Source organism: Oculina patagonica, chromosome 6, assembly GCF_052425735.1.
Source record: "Oculina patagonica isolate OP01 chromosome 6, crgOcupat, whole genome shotgun sequence".
In the NCBI taxonomy this organism is placed as follows: domain Eukaryota; kingdom Metazoa; phylum Cnidaria; class Anthozoa; order Scleractinia; family Oculinidae; genus Oculina; species Oculina patagonica.
In genome coordinates, this window is record NC_135763.1 from 16,234,067 (window position 1) to 16,254,919 (window position 20,853).

Genomic DNA, 20,853 nt, shown 5'->3' on the forward strand with positions numbered 1-20,853 from the left:
ACGAATCAGGCCCCCTGATAATTGATACCTCTTGCTTTCGGCGGGAAACTTGATTCAAAATCCTTCAAGCGGGACAAGTCGCCCTCTCGCGATTTCGTCACTCGCGGTCGTCGCTTCGCGACGCTTTCCGGCTCGCTTCGCTCGCCAATAGAGGGCGACTTGGTGCAAGTCTACCTGAATAGCACTCCGGTTAGTCTATACTTCCTTTAGCTTAGGTTGCTTGCGGTTAGCTTTTACAATGGGGTTAGAATTTCTATCCAAAAAATCAGGATTGTGGCTGCTTGTGGTCGATCGCTTAGTGGACATTATTCCGGGGTTAAGTAATGGAACGTCCCGGGTTTTTATGCGTTTCGGGTTTCAGTTCCGGGTATTTGTTATTCCGGCGTTTTGGCATTCCGGCGTTCCACCATTCCTAACTTTCATACTAGCCAAAGGATAGAGCCTGGAACTAAGGGACGCGTAACGAGAGAGACTGGAACACAGTGTTTGTCAAAATGGCGGACGATTCGAGCACTGGGCCAATTTGGTGTGATGTTGGCAAGAACTTAAATGCAGCTTATATGGTAGTTAGTTTAGGAGATGCTGGAAAAGAAAAGCGTCCATGTGATGGTAATTCAAAGAAAATCGTGAACATTTGTTCAAGCCATTTGACGATTAATAGCCACGAGGCCAGCACATCCATTGAAGGCGGTACGGAAGGAAACAAGAACACGGTGTTTTATCCAGGTAAATATTCCCTATCTGCTGTTCAAGGGTAGTTTGGAAGAGTTTGCTCTTATACTTAATAGCCTTAACTTGTGTTATCGAAAAACAACACATTCATGGACACAGTTAACTTCGCACGTTTTTAGCCCCAGTACTCTTGGTTAACAATTTTAAAACCTTTTGGCTGACCAAAAGTCATTCATAAATTGACTATCAATGTACTCAATGTACATCATGCAGAAGTTAAGATAATTATCTGGCGAGTACAGTCGAAGCTCTCGTAAGCGGACACCCTCGGGGCGTAAGAAAAGTGTCCGTAACTGGAGCTGGCCGCTTACGAGAATGGTTCTCGTAAGCGGCCACAAGAGGTGTAGGGGAAAGATGGCTGCTTACGGGAGCTTGCCTAGCTAACAATAACCGGACAAACGTGGATGGTCCTGTAATTACTGTAAAATCATTGTCACAAACGGCGACGTGAATTTGATTGATAATAACAGGATACAGAGGTTGTAAGTAGGATTTTCTTTCGGGTGTCCACTTATAGAAGCTTAAAAACAAAGAAAAAGTCTAAGCCGTAATCTCTGAAAGTGTCAGCGGCCGGTTACGGGAATTTCCGCTTACGAGAATGTAAAAATACAGAGTCTGTATGGGAGTTAAAACGGGGTTTCAAACAAGGTGGCCGTAAGTAGAGCTGTCCGCTTACGAGAGTGTCTGTTAATAGAGCTTCGACTGTATTGCAATTGATTTTGGAGGGCTTTTGTAACGAATAGCAAGTGTAGATAAATTCCACATGTACAGTCAAACCACGCAAAAGGAAACATTCTTGGGATATCATATTTTATTAAAAACTGGCAATGGTATATTGCAATTCCTGAGTTTTGATTGGTTGACAGACAGTGGTATATGAGCTCATATACCATTGACCACAAAAATGGTAGCCGTACGCGTCAACGAAAACAGCTGGGGAGCTCAAATAGTGCAATTCTTAGGGTGTTTTTAATAAAACAATTATTCCACTCGCGCTTGTTAGATATGAGATCTCATATCCAACACGCGCTTGTGGAATAATTGTTAAGTATCTTATTGTTGAATTTCAATAGCCACTTTCAGTGTGATCCCACAGACGTGTAGTGGGCTATCAACATGTGGAGGAAGTGCAGTTCAAATGAGGCTTCAGTTTGAATATCACACAACTGACGCACAGGAAGGATTGCCCAAAAGGCATTTGAAGGAAGAGCTGGGTGAATTAAGGAATGGATGCCACAGTGTTTGTTGCCGGTTGTGTGGCTCTACTGTCTTATTACCTGATATGTAAGTGTTAAAGTTAACTTGATGAGTAAGGTAGAGCGGTTTTCACTTGAGTGTCGAAAGTAAATTGCGTTTGCGTTTGGTTTTGCATTACTATGCTTAGTGATTGGCTTAAAAATCTCGCTGCCACTTTCTCAGCCAATCAGAACTAAAACCAAAACCAATCGTGACTCGCTCGCGCACGTTTTCCTGCGCTTCCTGCCAGCTACATGTATTTGCTTCGAAAAAAGAGGTTTTGATTGGTTCACTAGGTTGTCTGGGTACCCTTTGTGATTGGCCAGAGTAATTACTTTGGTTTTGGTTTTACGACACTTAATTGCAAAACTACTCTAGATAAAGCCTGTTTATGCCACATTGGTAGTTCTTTTAAAACACCCTTTCTGTAGAAAAATGCAAGTTAGTGATATTCTGCTCAGAAGAAAGTTTTTATTGATTTGTTGCCACCCGCTACACCACTACATTTTATGTAATAAAAAAATCTGAAGATGATTAACATCAAAACTTTTAGCTTGGCCTTATTTTGTGACACTAGCTGATAAGAAGTTTTCATTAATGAATTTTATACACTTGTCCTAACCCAAATTAAGAATTTGTATCATGCTTAGTAGTCCCCTCTATTAACTATAGTATGTACTTAACATGTTTTTAAGGCAGTTCAAAAGGGTTCTGGAGTTACCATCAGAAAACTGGCTTGAACTTGCTCAAGATTGGTGTTGTCATGGAACTAGTCATTTAACATCTGCTGCAGGAGCTCTAGAACCTGGTGAAAGGGACTGCTTTGTGGGAGAATACTACATTAAACTGCACTCCTCAGCTGTACAGCTTGGCAGTGTGCAGATTTCACCTGTAAGTACATTAAAAAATAAACTTTTTCAAGGATGGCTTGTAAAATATAGGGTAGAAATGTATCGTTCTCGACCCCATAGCTCTTATTGTTTCTCTTAGCCAGCGAAGCCTTCACACGAGAAACAAAGGGCTCTGGGGACATACCGGTAAAACTTTAAAATAAATTCGAATTTTTTGGATGGGCTTTTAAAACAAAGAATTCTTGAACAGAAGTCACAAGCGTGCAACTCTTATTCTTCTTTTGAAACATCATGATTGCATACATGAAGACTTGTCCTAGAATCTATATAAGACTATATAGAACTATATAGGACTGGAAATCCTGTGTCCCCAGAGCCCTTTGTTTCTCATGCCAAGGTCCTGCTGGTTTAGCGAAAATCAAAGAAGAAGGAAAGGGTTATCAGGATGAGAATGGATAATTATGTTTGTGTGAACTGACTGTGCACTTTACATTTTCATTACATTCCTTAAAAAATTCCTGCAATTAAAACTCTCTCTTTGTTAGGGAAAGGAACATCACTTTCTAAGATGTTGTCGATGCAGTTCCATACTGGGAAGTGTTGCAGCTGAGGACTCAAGTCCTGATGTGTTGGATTTTAGTGATGCATTCAGTATATACCTCTACAAACATAGCATCAGTTTAAGTTGTAGTAACTTATTCAGGTATTGTCTTCTTATGAGTTTTTGTTACATGTACAGAATGTTCGGTGAATTTTTTTATTTTTGAGGAAAAAGACTACAATTATAAGAATACATGGTGGTGTGTTTATTCTCAGGGGGGGGGGGCTGTTCGTTGGGGCGGGGGGAGGCAGGGTGTGCTTGCAAAAGTTTGAAAAGGCCAGTCTAGAACCCCCCCCCCCTCCTCAGACCAAAAAGCACAATTAATTCGCTCCCTATCTTTGACAAAAATTAAAAATAATTGTATTGTACCCATCTCAGAATGACAGTGTAGAGGATGTTCGTATTTATAAGTTTTCTCTGCATTACTACAACGTCTGCTATTATTTATGTGCATTTCAAAACATCATGATTTAGGTAAACAGAAAGATATACATTTGAAATCATTTTTCTCATTCAGCTAAGATTAAAGATTAAAGGATAATCAATAAGCTAATTAGGAAATTTGTTTGTTTGCATAGTTTTACTGAATACTCATTTTTTCTTCTGCAGGTCATATTGTGTGGAAACCTTTATTTCTAGTTGTTTAATTTCCAAATCACAAGGTGCAGTAAACTTCAGGTTTCTAGTACAAGAACCCCTTCAGAATGGCAGGAGACAGCAAGCTCATGCTTGTGTAAGTTCTTTCTTATTATGAACAGTCATATGAAGATGTAATAGATGTATTGATTCCTATGTGTACTCTAGTTGACATTCTTTTCTTCTAAAATAATTACTTTCCTTTCAGCTTTGGCTTTTTAATGCAGATACGGCAGTGGTCACAAATGTAGAGTATTTAAAGACTGCTGTTAAAAATGGCATTTATTCTATCCAAAACAAAGGTATTGATAAGTTTTTTTGCTATGTAGTAACAAGTAACCGGTTAGAATGAACAGAAACATTTAAACGGATCAAAGGTTTTTTTTTTTTTTTTTTTTGGGGGGGGGGGCGGGGGCGAGGAACTCAGGACAGGGAGGCCCTGTCCTGAGGTCAAACCCCTTACCCTTTTATATGCTATTCTGAACACAAAAAAGCACCTAAAGGAATACTCCCTACTATGGACTACTGATACAGGGAAGCTCTGTTGGAAAGGGATACCTTTTTCATGGGGTGGGCAGGGGTGCGGGGTGGGATGGTGGGTACAATGTTGTTAAGACAATGTAGGGGACAATTTTATTTAGGTATTTAAAAGGGCCTTTCAGAAAATCTTGAACAGATACATGTAACATATTATATAACTCCATTTCAGGTGTAGCCTCCCTGCTTAGTGCACTTTACTACAGGGAGTACTCCCTGGATCAATATTCTTTTATCTGGTTCTCAGATAGTGGGTGTTGATATTGGTCAGATGCTGCACTATTGGGGTGAGCCGGTTTTCCAAGATTGCCACCTCTCCAACTAATTCACGTCTGTTTACTGTCTATTCACAGCCAAATACCTACATGTGTTGAAGATTCTTTACAAGATTAAACCGTTCATTGGTGACAATGACTGGTAAGTACATAATTATGCGTTAAGAGGCAAGCTCTTCTGTTAGAGCATAGTTACTATGGTTAGAGTAAGGAAAAATTTTGATGATGTGTTATTAAATGGTGAATTAGAATAATAGTTTACAACAAATTGCCTGAAAACGTTAACAGAGTTTCTTTTATTTTCTAACCTTAAAATGTAAAATAATAGGATACTAAAGCCTTTGACACCCTCTCAACGTTCGAACGACTGTGTTCGCTGCCCAGTTTGCGTGTGTTCAGTCAGGGCAAATTTAGTCCGCAAATGTTTATCTGGAATAATGGAAACTATATAGATTTTAAAAGGGTCGGCGGAATCTGAAGTACAATCAACTCTTTCTTAAACGGATACCGTCCGGACCAGCTCCAACTGTCCATTTTTGAGAGGTGTCCGTCTTATAGGGAGTTAAGTTACAGTAAAATGACTGAAAAATAGCAGGGATGGGGCCAGTACCAGATGTCCGTCTTTAAGAAATGTCCGTCTTATAGAGGTGTCCGTTAAGAGAGAGTTGACTTGTAGTTTCCGTTGGACGTAAATGTGACGAGTTTCAATAAATATTAAGAGATCGACTAATTAATTAATTAATTAATTAATTAATTTTAAATTTTATTCCTCATTTCATAGGGATGATGAGGTAGATGCGTGGCGAGGGAATGCCACAGTTCAGCCACTCACCTTTACAAAGGAGACTTGTCTACATCTTATTCTTCTCCTAGCACAGAGTACAAATACAATAGCGCCTTCCCTGCGAGACATGAATGGCTTTAAGGTACATTTAACTCGGAAACATTTCGTCGATAGAAGTGACGTTACGTTCAGGTTCTTTGCATGTGTTCTCTTTTACGGTGCAACTTTTATTCCAGTATAAAGCAAAACGCTCACTCTACGTTTCTAGCCGGTGGTAGGGAGGGGGTAGCCTGCGTGGCAGGCGTTGAATGAGACGGGGAGGGAGGAAAAGGGAGGGGGGGAAAGGAAGAGGGGACTGGGCCCTTTCTCGTTTTTCTTCCTACCCCCTCCCCCTTTTACGCCTGTCATACTGGCTAGGGAAAGTGGGAAGGAGGGGTGGGTGTGGTGGACTCTCTGAAGACAGGATACGTGTGTTACCTTTTGAATATCTTCGCGATTGCTACATGTTAGAGTACAGTCAAACCTCTCCTTACGGACCCCTCCATAAGTTACGGACACCTCTATATTACGGACAATCTACTTAGTCCGAAAAAAAAATTAGGCAAATCGTGAAAAATTATGAGAAATGATGATGAAAGCCAAATAGCCTTTTTGTTTGTTGCACCAGATTCTTCCATGGTGGACTGGTGGGGGGAATTTTTATGTTGGACCGCTGGGTTTCAATTCTTTAATGATGTCAAACGACTTGTCGTTCTCATTTATTTTGTCTAGGTTGGATATCTGAGGACACTCAAAACATAACAGGCGAATTTTGGAAAATTAGCTAGAATTTGGTGTGATCATTCCAAGGGATCGGAATTGTGGAGGAGATAACGTTAACTTTGTGCCTAACGAAAAAGAGAGAAAACCATAAAAACGTTAATATTATGTCCATCATGGTCACTCGTGTGTTTTCTGCGAGACATTAATTTTTAAAAACAGGCGTGGCTCTCGTGGCTTTTGCGGACCATATTACATGGCATATACCTCTGACAGCATGAGTATAAGGATGAGAATCACTTCTTTGAACCTGTGAAGTTAGAAACCAGCCAGAGGACTTACATAGCCGAGCGACTAGCAGTATTGCAATTTTTCCTTCACTGAAGATGGGATGGAAGTCAATCAAAGTTACCCTTTCAGTATATTGGTCAGGTTTCTCAAACAGTTCGCTGGTATTGACTCGTTTATACACCACGACGGAGAGAGTCAGTGACTCTGTGATTGTGAATCGCATTAAGCAACGGGAACAACAAGCCGCAGGGGTACTGGTTGAACCTTCAATGTCTGAAATAGATCTAGAGTTCAACCCACTAATCATCAGGGTATCGCGTCGCAAGTGCGTTAACAAAAATAACGTAGGTGACAAAATATTTCTAATTAGGGCAAAAAAGGAATGGACCTTTATAACAGCCTTTCCAAAACAGCGACAGAGAAAAAAGGAAAACATTACACCTCCTTTTAAAATGTAAATAAATATTTTTTATTGAAACTGATAAAGTCTAATGATGTCTGTGGGTTTTCGTTTGTTCTTTATCAAGCCGTGGCGGACTGCTCATCGTACACGGAGCTTCTTTGATCTGCAAAAGAGGGCAGAAGGTCAAAACTGAGTTATAGATAATGGAACAAAAAAACATAAAACCTTAAGTTACTAAAAACAAACAATTTAATCTAATCAGTTTTTATCCGTAGCGCAATATTCGGGGTGTCTTTTCTAGGACCAAAGTGTTTATGTTTAGCTGTAAGCTCATTTTATAAAAATAAAGTACCAAATAACTGACAATAATATAAACCAAACAGTGATTATAATAATGATTACCACTGGCAAGTAGTGTTTAGTGCGTTGGCTGAACTTATGCAGTGATTAGAACTACATTGTAGTTAAATTTCAGACAAACAGGGGTAAGGTCTAACGCAATTCTGATCTGGCTCGACCTTTTCTGTACTGATGGGTTTGTTACTCGATTCCCTAAATTTAACTTTGTATTTTATTTCTTGCAAAACTAGGGAACGTGATTGTGCTGGCTATGACTGCTTACCTGTCTTTTAAAACTAATGAAAACGAAGGTAGTTTGTTACCTTTAAGTCGTATGTTGGATGAATAAGGCAACACACCCAGTGCTTCCAGGGAACCCTCTGTCCGTTAGAATATCTTGCCGATGGCATTGGACAAGTCACAGGGAGTTTAAGAAAGCCATGAGGACAATTTCCATTTCTCACATTGTTTTCTGCCGCGAGACAGGCGACCCAGGTGGTGTTCGCTACTAAATCATCTGTACCACATCTGCCCTTTACTCGACAACCTGAAAAAACACCAAAAGGTTATTATGGTCTTGTTTAGTATATTAAGCGAGCGATTCACCACGTGTAAGATAAGATAAGATAAGATAAGAAACTTTATTTGAGTGTCAAAGCCTTATTGCCTGGAAAATAAAACCATACTAATTAGGGGACACTGCCAATAAAAACTAAAAGCTACACTAATGGACTCGCTCGAAATATAAATACAATTCGTGCAAAAATCATATATTAGTCGTATAAAAAATGGTTATTATAATCTATGGTGTAAAAAATGTTAAAATCTAATAATAATGTTTTGACTTGAGAGGCACTCAAGTGAAACAGCTATAGGATGCATCCCTTACAGCCGCTGTCGATTAAGGGAGTTAAATTCTAAATAACTTCTAAAAATGACTACGTTTGATTAGCAAGCAGAAGCAGAAGCAGAAGCAATGGAAGACTACGAATGAACGAATAAACGAATATTGCTTTTTCAATGTTCTTAAAGTTTGTGAAATTTAGATAGCGTTTAGTAAGTAAGTAAGTAAGCCAGCCAGCCTTTATTTGAATAGGGTAACCCTACCAGTTTTAAATACATTCAAAACTGTTATCAACAGAGACCCTAATAAAAAGTAAAATGTAAAAAGTTAGTCATCCAGAACTGCCGGCGTTTATTTTTGGTTTCTATAGCATGAAGCGACTAGAAGTACTGCTACTTCCCCTACATGGGATGCTATTCAGCCACACATAACCCCCTATCATTTTATCATGTTACCCTAACAGTTCACCGGTACCCATTTGTACTCCTATGTGGAGAGAGGTACTGTGAAAATAACAGTGCCTATCCCCGAAAAAAACAACTCAAGGGGTCCGGCAGAGGCGCGAATTCGGTCCGCTCGATCCGGAGTCCAACGGGCTTACCATTCAACTACTGCGTCAAAGTGGACTTTTAATAGAGCCTGTGGTGCTGTCAACAGGTCCTTGTAAAAACAGTTGGTCGTTAATATGAACTGGAGATCCAGTACTCTCTGAAACCGTTTAAAATCGTAAAAGGAGCGTTCTGTCTTCTACCAGAAACCCATAAGGGTTGAAACGTGTAACTCCCTATGATTCACATGGTACAAAGCGTTTGGACATTCGTTTCCATTAAGTACCATATTTGGAAAATCAGGCGAAAAAATTAACCAATCAAAATTGCAACATTTGGATTAAATTCGCGCTCGATGGCGTATGAACAAGCTTGATTAAATAAAATTAAATTTGGTCAAATTCTCCTGTTGTATCGTCGTTAAGTAGTCTGTAGAACTTCACTTGGATACACTCAACGAATTTCTTTAGTTCCTGTAAGAAATTTACCTCCTAAGTTCGGAATCTAAGTAACTAACCGAAAAACCGAAAATGCCCGTGTGTAAAGCATTCGCGTACAAACTCTTCGTGTTTCCAAATATGGTACTTGGCAAAACTGAATATTCAAACGCTGAGAACGCGCGTTACACGTTTCAACCCTTATGGGTTTCTGCTTCTACATATAGAAGAAAGAATGTATGTAGAGGGCTAGAGATTTACCTTCCAATAATAGAAAAGCCAAGAATAGGGCAAACGCTGTGGCAGGTTTCATGGCTTGTGCTTCGGGAACTTGGTGCCTGAGAAGAAAGAAAAGAAATACCGATCTCAATCAATGTAAAGGATTTAATCTTAGTCTATCTATTTTGAGATGTAAACTCAACTGAAAATTTTGACGATTGTTGCTTAGTGGGACTACAAGTGCTAATCAAGGAGGCAAGTTAAAGGCTGGTTTTCACTGCGCCAAAGCACAAGCATAAAAAAACGCACGAGAAAAAAAACGAACACATTCTTCTTATGCTGTCCCCACAAGGTATAAGCATAAGCGCAAGCATAAGAAAACGGAATTGTCCGTTCTTTTTGTGTTAACGCTTCTGTCTACTCCAAGTTAAGACAGCATAAGGTCTTCTTGTATGCGCTTTTGCTTATGTTTGTGCTTATGCCAAGTGTAAACCAGCCTTAAGAAAACGCAAATGAAAATATTAATATCTCAAGACAAACTATTTTAATTCCTTCCTGATCAATATATATACGTATTTAGAAATTACCGTAATGTTATCGTAGAAGTTGTTTCAAAGCGAAACGTCAAAGATTAACAGACAGAATGCCCAGGAAATACAAAATCCTGTGGTTGAAAAAAATAACGGCAAAGGACATACTGTCCATTGACGCTAAAAAAATCCATACAGGCATTTTTACACATTGTAGGCGACTAAATTAAGAGATGCTGCCATACAAATAGACGAAAAATAGTACAAACAGACGACTTGTACTGAACCTAAATGTTCAGTTATAACGGATACACAAAGCAGTAAAAGGTATATGTAGATAAATATCTCTCCCTTAAAGAAAAAAATGGCAGAGACATTTTTGAAGTTCATTCACCCACCTCTGTATAACTGATGTGTTGATTTCAAGAAACACCTATCTCACTTAAGTTGAGATATTTTCCCGCTTTCCTGAAGACAAAACAGACGGAATGTTTGAAATAATTATCATGTGGAATTGTGTAATGATTGTCTTGTTTCACCTGTGACACTCTCCTTTTCCGACAATAAGTCAACCAGAAACAATAAAATAATCATCTTATTGCCCCATGTCAAGTAATCACTGAAGCGTCTGTTTCTTTGTTTTCTTGTTTCTGGCAAGAGGTAAATAATTGATGAAATGAAACCATTTCTTTTGGTTGAATCGTTTACGCCTATCCTTTTGGTTAAACCTTGGTTTTTCCACAGAGGTGTTGGTAGGAGTAAAAATCTGGGAAAGTGTAGCAACATTGAAATGAAAGGAAAATAGAAATAAAAACAGTAGAAATCAGCAACTAAAAGCTGTTTCTCGTCATACGTTTTTTCTCCTTTTGTTCTCGGTCAAAACGTTCGAATTACCTGTCACAGAGAAATTGGATTGGAAAGCCATCGGTCGATTTCGATGTCAACGATCGAATATACAATTAAAGTTATAATTGTAATAAGAATGTTATTGGCTATACGTCTGGAAAAGGATTATAACAGTGTTCTGATTAAACTTATTGCCGTTAAGATATAGTCTCCAAAACACATGCATTCTACAGAGAACAAACTAACTTCTTTGTGTTGTCATTGAATTGAAAAACAGTGTAGCGATGCTTGATTGGTCAAGGTTATGACGTTTGCCACCTGAGGCAAACGACAGTTGCACTCATCAATTTTCCTACAACATTTTACAAGAATTCAGGGCAAAATTTCACAGACAAGGTATCGTAGTGCAATCGTTGATGGAAGTTGAAGTTATGCATTTCACTATATAAGAGGCTTTCTTGTTGAAGGTAACTCTGTTCTATATTCATTTTGAGTTTTTTTTTTAATTCATTCGCCACTTGTCTCACGCGTATTCATCTATCAACCCTTTGCTATGTGTATCACGTAAAATGATAGTTTCGTTTTCAAAAATACGAAAGATGTTTCAGCCTTTCGGAAAAAAAATCCCGCCGTTTCTCTTTTCAGGCCTCGAACAACAGACGCGTGTATTAAACATAAGGGCTGTAACTTGAAATGCCATTATTGACTTAAAGATAACAGAAAAAGTTACTCTGACAAGAGAACGGGATGTATATTTTCAAGAACACTTAAATCCGACTCAAGAGATTTCTGCTATATCTTTGTTGTAGCGTTGTTTGAAGGTTTTATGAACAGTCCACCTACTAAGTGTCCATTTATTTATTCATCGAAACTCAGAAGAGTGTACGTAGAAGGAGGTAGGGATATAAAGGTTATCAGATTCTTCATTTTCACTGATAAGAGAATGAAGGAAACATATCAAAATATGTAATGCATTTATTGCTGATATCCCTAAAAAAACCTCACTAAATTACAAATAGACCACGGCGTGTAAGACGATATATCGACTAATTGTAATAAAATTGCTAATTTCAGGACAAACCATATCATCTTTTGCCAACTGTTGTGTTTGGGCAAACAGATAAAACATGCCAAACCATCTCCTCTACATTTGTATCGGCTTCCTTTCCGTGGTAGTTGCAGTTGTTCAATGTTCGGGTTCTGATCGTCGCTGGGCGAAAGCCTTTCACGATGCGCTCCATTCCAGAGATTCTATGATCCAATCAATCAGAAATCTACAGAGAGGAGTCGGCGTAAGAAGAATGCAGACTCTCATGACAAATTTGGAGGAACTACCGGCTAAAATTGAAGGGATTGACCGCTTGGATGTGTCTACAATGGAAAGAAACCGAACATTGATGGGGATTCTTCTTGGATATAACACAAGACCCATTGCAAGAAAATATTTTCGTAGCCCGAAATTAGAAAACGATTACAGGCAGGGACTTGGTACCATGATCAAAGCGTTCCAGGGCTACCACAACTTTCGCTGTATTCAGGCGTTGTACTCGGCCTCCGACGTTTTACATGGATTTAACTTTCCAATTGATTATATGTGCTATCGTGCGCGGGACAACCTAGTCCAGCGGCAGGAATATATTTTCTCGACAAAAAGGATTTGCTACAACGCGAAGCGGTGTTCTGGGAGAAGGAGGCCGTACCCGTTTGGCGATCGCAGAGGTGGCACTAATGTTCAAGAAGCCTGCAGGACAGATAATAGCTGTGATGTAGAGAAAGCACTTCCGATGATGGGAGCCCTCCTGTGGTACAAAGTAAGCACATTCATGGCAAAGAGCCTATGTCGCAATTATTTAGGTCGACCTGAAACCTCCTCTCTGACTTCAGAACACAACGACATTAAGGACATGGTACGCTTGGTGAAGGCTTACGCAAGCACTCTAAGCTGGGATCAATTTTTCCAGGAAGCTATAAGAAGAAGGGCATACTCTAGCCAAGGAGTTGCACTCAGTTTAATCGACGAATACGAGAAATCCTTCTCGTCTTCGCCAACCGCTTGCTATGAGCTAGATGCTGAGGACGTGTGCATCTATGGAGACATTAACAAAGAATATCAGTCTCTTCGAAAGCTACAGCAATACCGACTTCGTCCTGGACAGACACGAAACCTGAGACATTTTGCAAACATTAATCATGGCAAAATGGTGGAACTGAAACGAAGAGCTCTGCAACACATCGATCTGTTAGGAAACATCAGATCAGTTGATGAAAACCTCGCTGAAGCAACACACGGTATCTCAACCTACTTCCTTAGACTCGCAGAATACGATCAAGGCATAGCAGATCAAGATGTTCTATTTCTGGCAGGAAAACTAACAGATTTTGAAACAAAAGCAGCAACGCTTTCGGAAAAAGTAGGTCTGGACGTTACCAATGTCTTGTTTGCTGCGACCACAATCTTAGGCATTCAACTATGGGAAGAAATTGTTGTCATGAAAACGAAAATAGCAGAACAAATGAATCCCATAGCGACAATTTTTGGTGGATTGGAATTAGGGGAGATGTACGAACAAGCTGCGAAAATAGCAAATGCTGTTCAGCAGATTACACACGGTGTCGCTTTATTGACCACGCTAAGCAACGTTTATAAGGACTCTTACGAGCTTTCTGTGAAGTTTAAGGAAAATGCAGATCAAATCTCAAACTTACAAACAATGATAGACGCCATTAAAGAAAACAGAGTTGACGAAATTGGTGTCGACGCTGATGAGTTTGTTGAGGCGTACGGAGGATACACACCTAAGGTTGATCGTGCCGATTTGGAAAGAAATGATGCATTGTGGGGTGCTTACAAGGATTCGGCGTGTGATCTGCTGTATGGTGCAGAGGGTGTTGCTGTAGGTGTTGCTCAGACCATAGTATCTGGAATGCTGTTGTGTGAAAAATTGGAGGGGACTCTAGCTGAATTTGCTTCTCTCCGAGAGAACATATTTGATTTTCAGTTTGATCTCGTTGATTCATTTGCCCTTGTTGTGCGTGGTAATGTAGCTAAGAAACTCTCCCAGTCGATCGCAGTATCAAACGAAGTTCTTAAATCCAGTCAGCTCATGCTTGGCTACTTCATGACCCAGTACCGTCTTCAGTCCGCAGCATCACTGTATTGCGATAAACTAGAGTACAAGAATCAAGGCAGAAGGGTCAAAGTTTGTTCGACAGAGACTGGTCTCTTTACGCCGGATGATTTGGATGGTCTGATCGCCTTTAAAGCTGACACGACTTATCACTTGGATGAGCGATTTGTCTATATTCCAACCAGGAGTCAATTCAAGGGAGATACAGGATTTGTAAACTTGCAATCATTGTCAGAGGGAAACACAGTCACTTTCCAACTTCCAGCAAACCGGACCTGGCTGCGTCAGTTCAACTGGGTTGCCTCCGACGAAACAATAGCACCGTTTGTCCAGAGCTTCAAACTGTATCTTCCCCACAAGACCTATAGAGCTGGAAGAGACCAGCGGTTTTCGAAAACACGTGTTCGGCTGTCTGCCGTTGGCGGAAGTGCTGTGAGCAGTGATACTAAAGTGGTTTATAACTTGCCTCTCCAGCACAGCCACTACATCACCGTTTACAACGAGGGTTTCAATCCATCAAGATGCCCAAGTGGAAAAGAAATTACCAATCCTTACAGCCTGTGCAACAATCTTCCCAATATATGTGACACTATGTCAAGAACACCTGGTACGAGCATGATGCCGACCATCCTGTCAACTTGGCAGCTGAGCTATGTCATGGAATCAAGTACCGATACGATCGAGTGGAATGCCCCAGACCCAGCAACTGACTTAAGGTTGATAGCCAAGGTCAAACTACGCTTTCCTGCCGATCAGAGTAGCAAGCGTGGCAGTTTCCGGCTTAGAGATTCTTCAGTCCCTGGGTGCTGCACAGGAAACATGTATCGTCCCAAGTGGAACGAGGATACCTGCATCTCTTGTCCAGTGAAACCAGAAGTTGGTACCGATTCTGTCTCTCATTTGGGTGGTTATTTTTGTGAAAAGGGCGTTTGACCTCGTGTGACGTATGACCTCGTATGACCGCTCTGGAATAACGCGTTGTTCCAAGAAGCAAATTACATGTATGACAGTAGTCCTGCGAACAAGTATACAGTAATGGAGCGGGAATGATCGATCCTTTCGACTTCAATTTTTGACTCAATAATTATACAATTATAAACGATATGCGATTGTATGGGGACCTTTTAGGATAAGTAGCAAATGAAATTACTGTAAGCTCTAAGCAATATCTTGATTAACGACTGTCAGATTTCACGACGATATTGAGTGTATTTGTAAGTCATTTATGATTTTTCAGAATAAAGCAATGCGATATAAACATGGCTGATTATTCATTTATTTATTTATTTTTAGATGTACGTGAGAGTATAGAAGTCATTAAATTCCGTTTTATATACTGAATCGGCAAACATTCTAAAACGGTTCAATTTAAAGAAAACGATGAAGACAAAATTAATGTAATACAAATTCGTTTCCGATTCACCACCCTTTTCATTATATGCCAGCTGCAAGAAAATATAAAAATGAAACTTAGTTTAGGAGAGCCCGAATATAAACAATTGTTTACTGTTGCTTTACTGTCTACACGTACAAGTTTTCTTTGAAATACGGTCTGGCGAAATACAATGCAGAATTTCAAGAACGGATGTGTTGTTTTGAAAAATAAAGTTCTCATCTCCGAGAATTTCGAAAACGATTTTATTTTGGAAAGTGAAAACCGAGGCTTAAAGTTAACGTTATGTCATCCTGTCCAGTCGTTTTAATCCGTTTTAGTCGTTTTTACAAAATTCGCTTTGAAGTGGGATCTAGAAAATATATTTGCTCTGTAACAACGATGATCATTCTAAATCGATAGGTGTGCAAGGCAAGCAAAAATGTGAGAACGTCCGTTTTCAAATGAAAACGGCAAAAACACGGGGCGAGGGGCGAGGGGTCCACATTTGTTCTTATCTGGGCTCGACCAGCACTTGGGGTTTTAGACTCCTTTTCTTACGAAAATGCAAATAGTTACTTCCAAAGTGGCAGGTTCTCAAATTCTAGAAAGTTTGAAGCAGCAAAGGATGTAACAAGCTCGTTTGCTTTCATTTGTTGACATTAATATCTTTCACGTTCGATGTGGGTTGAGTGATAAAGTGGAATAATAAACTGACAGCGTTTGCTGAATGTGCCCTCGATTATGTCTAAGTTAGTACTGGGAATCGCAAAGTAGAATAGCTAGAAAATGGGGAAATCGTTCAAAATGACCGTTAGTTAGAACTCAGTGAACTAATGTTTCATTTGCATATTTTTATTGATATTTGTCCCCTATTTGTTACTTGAAACGACAGCTAATGTTTTCATTCTTTACAATGCTAGGACTAAAACTGCTTAGTTTCGATGATGTTGTTTACCTTCAAACACATTATATTTCATACCTAACTGATCTTTAAGAGCAGGAGCATGTAGTTCGAGCTACAAAACTGGCAAATCATTCACTTCTGTTGTCCCTTATTTAACAGATTTTTTTTTAAACCAGGGTAATCTTTTCAGTGCGAACAATCAACCTCTGCTTGGTGCTCTTGCAATCGGTTCATTTCCCTTTTCGCAGTAATAACCTCTCAACTTAGATACGGAATTGGTGGGAAAGAAGGGTCGAGAAGGGCACGGAATGCAATTTCTATCACTCCATTTTGGCCGGTATGTGTTGTCTTCAGGGCAACATCCAAACGCCGGTTCGTTTGCCAAGTGGATAAGACTTCGTTTTCTACCGGTTTCAGGAAGAAAGCGTAGCTTTACTTTTGCAATTATAAGAAGGTTAGTCGCAGGCCTCGGTGCGTCCCACTGTAGAGTTTCATGGCCAGATTCAACGGAAAGACGAAGTCTCCATGTGGATAGGATGGTTGGCATGATAACCGAACCGGGTACTCTTGTTATGGTGTCGCAAATCAGAGGAAGGTTGTCGCAGAGGCTATAAGGATTCATGATCTCTTTTCCTCTTGGGCATCGTGCAGGGTCGTAGCCTTCTTCATATAATGTTATGTAGCGGCTGTCTTCTAAGGGTAAGTTGTAAACGATTCCAGAAGTCTCGTCAACTCTACTGCCGGCTATTGATGTCAACTTTATGCGTGTCTTTGAATGCCGCCTCCCGCTGGTGTAATGACGTAAAGGAAGGTAAAGTTTGAAGCTTGCAACAAACGGTGCTAAGGTCTCGTCACTGGAGAGCCAGTTGAACTCTCGTAACCAGGTCCTGTTCGCTGGCAGACGAAAGGTGACGGGATTGCCATCTGCTAGAGATGGTAAGTTTATGAAACCTGTGTCGCCTTGAAACTGAGCTCTGGTTGGTATGTAAACAAATCGTTCGTCCTCGTGATAGTGCGTGCCATAGTCGTAAGTAATGAGATCATCCAGGCGATGTTCATCAAAAAAATCTCTACTCATGCAAGGTTTGATTTCCTTTCCTTGATTTAAGTACTGTAATTTGTCGCAGTAAAGGGATGCTTCGAACTGTAGCCGATATTGCGTCATGAAGAATCCCAGCATGAATGTACTGGCTTTGAGACGATCATTCGATACTGTTATGGATTGAGACAGTTTTTTAGCGACATTACCACGCACAACAAGAGCGAGAGAGTCAACAAGGTCAAACTGGAACTCAAAGATGTTTTCCCGGAGCGCAAAGAACTCAGCAAGCGTACCCTCTAGCTTTTCACACAAAGCCATTCCTCCCACAACCCCCTGGGTAATTTCGGCACCTATGCCCTCTGCCCCAAACAAGAGATCGCAGGTTGAATCTTTGTACGCAGCCCACAAGGCATCGTTTCTTGCTAAGTCACTTTGATCAACCTTTGGTGTATAGCTACCATAAGCATCAATGAATCTTGTGGAGTCAAAACCAAGATTGTCTACATCATTTTCCTTGATGGCGCGTACCATAGTTTGTAAATTGGCAATCTGGTCCGCGTTCTCTTTTAAGCGAGCTGATAGAGTTGCCATGTCATTGTAAACGTTTTTAAACGAGGCAAACAGGGCGATGCCATGTGTTAGCTCATTCGTCGCTCTTGCTACTTCTGCTGCCTGCTCATAGATATCGTCTAACTCCACACCTCCGAAGATTACCTTAAGTGGGTTTGCATGCTCCACTATTTTAGCCGTAAGAATGATAATTTCTTCAGCAAGTTGTGCTGCCAAAGCCGTGTTTGCAGCTATCATCACCGCTCGAACGTCCTCTTGGACCTTAGTCGATAGAGAGGAAGCTTTCTCTTCGAACTCGTCAAGTTTACCTTTGATAAAGGCAACATCTTGCTCGGCGATACCTTGATCATACTTGGCAAGCCCAAGAAAGTAACCAGATATTCCTGTTACAACGGCTTCTAGGTTGTGATCAAGTGATTCGATGTTCCCTAAGAGCTCAATGTGTTGCAAAGCTTCTTTCTTAAGTTCTACCATTTTTGCGTGGTCTACTGTTGAGTGAAGGCGCAAATTTCGCGTTTTCGGAGGCTGTTGTCGGTCTGCTCTCAGTTTCTTTAGGGATTCATACAATATGAAGATGTCTCCTACGATGCACATATCATTAGAATCAAGCTCAAGGCAAGCTTCGGCAGCATATTTAACAGACCTCTGGCGTTCTTGAACCAAAGCCATCGCACTTTCTAAGTTGGAATAGGCTCTTGTGGCTAATGCTTTATTGAAAAAGTCGTTCCAGTGTAAAGCGCTTGTGTATCCCATCATCATCCTTGCCATGGCCTCAATATCTTCATGTGCAGTCGATATGACGGATGCTTCCGGATCACCAAGATGATTTCGGCACAAACTATGTGCTATTAAAGCACTCACTTTGTACCAGAGGAGTGATCCCATCATAGGCAATGCTTTTGCTATATCACAAGCATTGTTTTGTTCTGTGCAAGCGTCTTGTGCACTTGTGCCATCGTCATCATCATAAGGATGCGGTGTCTCTTCCCCCGAGCACTGATTGACGTTCTTGCAGATCTTGCCTGTGGAAAAAGTATACGCGTCTTGCCTGCCTAAGTCTTCTTTAACGTGAACGCACATCTGCGCCAACGGAAGATAGTTACCTCTAAACGGTTGAGGCGGAGACATTATCTTCTGTATGCAGCTCACGTCATGGTAGCCTTTGAAGACTTTTAACATAAATCCCAAGCCTCGTGTCAAGTAGTGCGTCTCTAAGTTCTTACTGTGGAACAGGTTTGACACAATTGGACTCTTTGCTCGATCTTGAATCTCTTTAACCAACGCACCACTCTGTTCCAGCGTAGATGCGTCAAAGTTGTCAAGATCTTTGAGATCAGACGAAAACGTCTCCAGAATGTCTATGAGCTCCTCGATAGTTTGAGTATTTATTTCTTCAACAAAATTTTCTATCTTTTCGATCACTGAATCTCTAGCTTGGAGAGCGTCCACGATTTTCGGCGCCCATCGAACAGCTTGACCAAGCATTATCAGCGTAAGGACTATGAAAATTGTTGGCAGAACCCGCATCCTGTAGGAATTGCCCTTCTGGAACGCAGGGACTCTCCAGAGGTTCGGTCTAAAAAGAAGAAAACAACAGTCATGGACTCTTTCTGTGAACTGGAATTTCGAATCTGATTCTATTGACCAGTTAAAAAAGTAGCTGTAAGCTCATAAAAATATTGAAGATCCGATACCAGGATTCATTGTAAGAAGATAAAAACTTCATTTTTATCCGTCGAAGACAGCAGTCTGGCTGTCGAAAGCTAATAATTTTTAAAGCATTTTTACCAGAGAGCTGCAAGCTCATTAAAAAATCTTCTTGTTAGATTGCTGTCATGTCCCCGCATTTAAGGGGCCCGTTAATTTGGACCACTGCTTTATATCGCATATCGTTATCCGAGCAATATCTGCAACAGGAGTGTTTTTATTTGAATCTTCACGCGTCAATATATGTCTTAACTTGTTCTTCTATAAATCAAACGGTCTTTTGTGAAATCTAGAATAATGATCCAAAATCTGGTTTTTGTTTAAAGAAACACATATAAAATATATTATCAGTATTATAAATTGTTTTTGCTAAGAAAGGCAAAACTTTTTTCTGGCAAGGTTAGATAGACCATTTCCCAAATGTTCAACTTGGAAAATCAAACAAGGGAACTACAGCTTATAAATAAAATACCTTTTTTATCGTAACTAGAACGGCGGGCTTTGTAAACTAAGTCGTTGGCAGACGCAGGTTAATATAAAAGACTACAATAGTCGTCTTTCAGTGGACTCAGCCAAGCGAATCCAGCAAAGTAAGGTATTCTTACGTGCCATCAGGGGGCAGTTGTCGGTTGTCAATTTTTATATGAACTCTCTCATCAGTTTGTCATTCAGACTGTCTCTGCTGTCTTGCGAGCGGGTAAGTGCTAAATTGGCTTAGCACGATGAGTTAATAAGTTAAGAAATGTTTGTAAGGTCGGACAACCAAGGCCGGTTTTGATGTCAAGGAACGCTGGCAATGTCAATGAAATTGTTTTCTTTTGAGATCTGCTTAACAAGTTTAGATTTGAATAATAACAGAAAATTTATAAACACGAAAATTTGAGGCATTTTTTTTTCAAAACAAATTCTGAACTCAGTAGAATTGTAAAGAATAAATTTTGCACCTTTCTTCTTTTTAAGAATTTGTTCGTTTACAAATTGTAAAATAAATTAAGTACCTGACACCAGTATAGTTAAAATTGTGGTGGTAAAAATATTGTCAGAATACCCCGTGTTTTCCAATTCATTGAATAATCATAGAAATAAGTTTATTATCATAATTTTAAGCCTTTTTCCTTGTAAAATAGGGAGGCGATAATGTAAAAAAGATAGCTTGGCAAAACCCCCCTCTGGGCCGAACACATGGAAACTGCAGGGAATATTTGGTTGGTTATATTAAATGAACGTCGCTTTGTTAAACTTGACGGCTTGCAGATTTA

At 40.1% G+C, this 20,853-nt stretch overlaps 4 protein-coding genes across 4 annotated transcripts; 2 read left to right on the forward strand and 2 right to left on the reverse strand.

Annotated features, from left to right (window-relative positions):
- The first annotated feature begins 494 nt into the window (after window positions 1-494).
- LOC144656231 (E3 ubiquitin-protein ligase E3D-like) lies at window positions 495-6,534 on the forward strand. The gene is made up of 9 exons (XM_078516472.1): window positions 495-726; window positions 1,806-2,016; window positions 2,664-2,859; window positions 3,365-3,522; window positions 4,030-4,153; window positions 4,265-4,358; window positions 4,947-5,010; window positions 5,650-5,794; window positions 6,424-6,534. Exons 1-9 carry the CDS (start codon window positions 495-497, stop codon window positions 6,451-6,453), a joined length of 1,254 nt encoding a protein of 417 aa, XP_078372598.1. The 3' UTR covers window positions 6,454-6,534.
- A 613-nt stretch (window positions 6,535-7,147) lies between these two features.
- On the reverse strand, window positions 7,148-10,582 carry LOC144656232 (uncharacterized). Its single transcript, XM_078516473.1, has 4 exons — window positions 10,421-10,582; window positions 9,535-9,611; window positions 7,768-7,991; window positions 7,148-7,268 (listed from the first exon to the last, which is right to left on the reverse strand). The coding sequence occupies exons 2-4, from the start codon at window positions 9,584-9,586 to the stop codon at window positions 7,191-7,193; spliced, it is 354 nt and encodes a 117-aa protein (XP_078372599.1). The 5' UTR covers window positions 9,587-9,611; window positions 10,421-10,582; the 3' UTR covers window positions 7,148-7,190.
- A 1,381-nt stretch (window positions 10,583-11,963) lies between these two features.
- Window positions 11,964-15,241, forward strand: LOC144656986 (uncharacterized). The gene has a single exon (XM_078517255.1). It carries the CDS (start codon window positions 11,996-11,998, stop codon window positions 14,927-14,929), a length of 2,934 nt encoding a protein of 977 aa, XP_078373381.1. The 5' UTR covers window positions 11,964-11,995; the 3' UTR covers window positions 14,930-15,241.
- Window positions 15,242-16,225: 984 nt separating this feature from the next.
- LOC144656309 (uncharacterized) lies at window positions 16,226-19,414 on the reverse strand. The gene has a single exon (XM_078516539.1). The coding sequence runs from the start codon at window positions 19,412-19,414 to the stop codon at window positions 16,475-16,477; it is 2,940 nt and encodes a 979-aa protein (XP_078372665.1). The 3' UTR covers window positions 16,226-16,474.
- Between the last annotated feature and the right edge of the window lie 1,439 nt (window positions 19,415-20,853).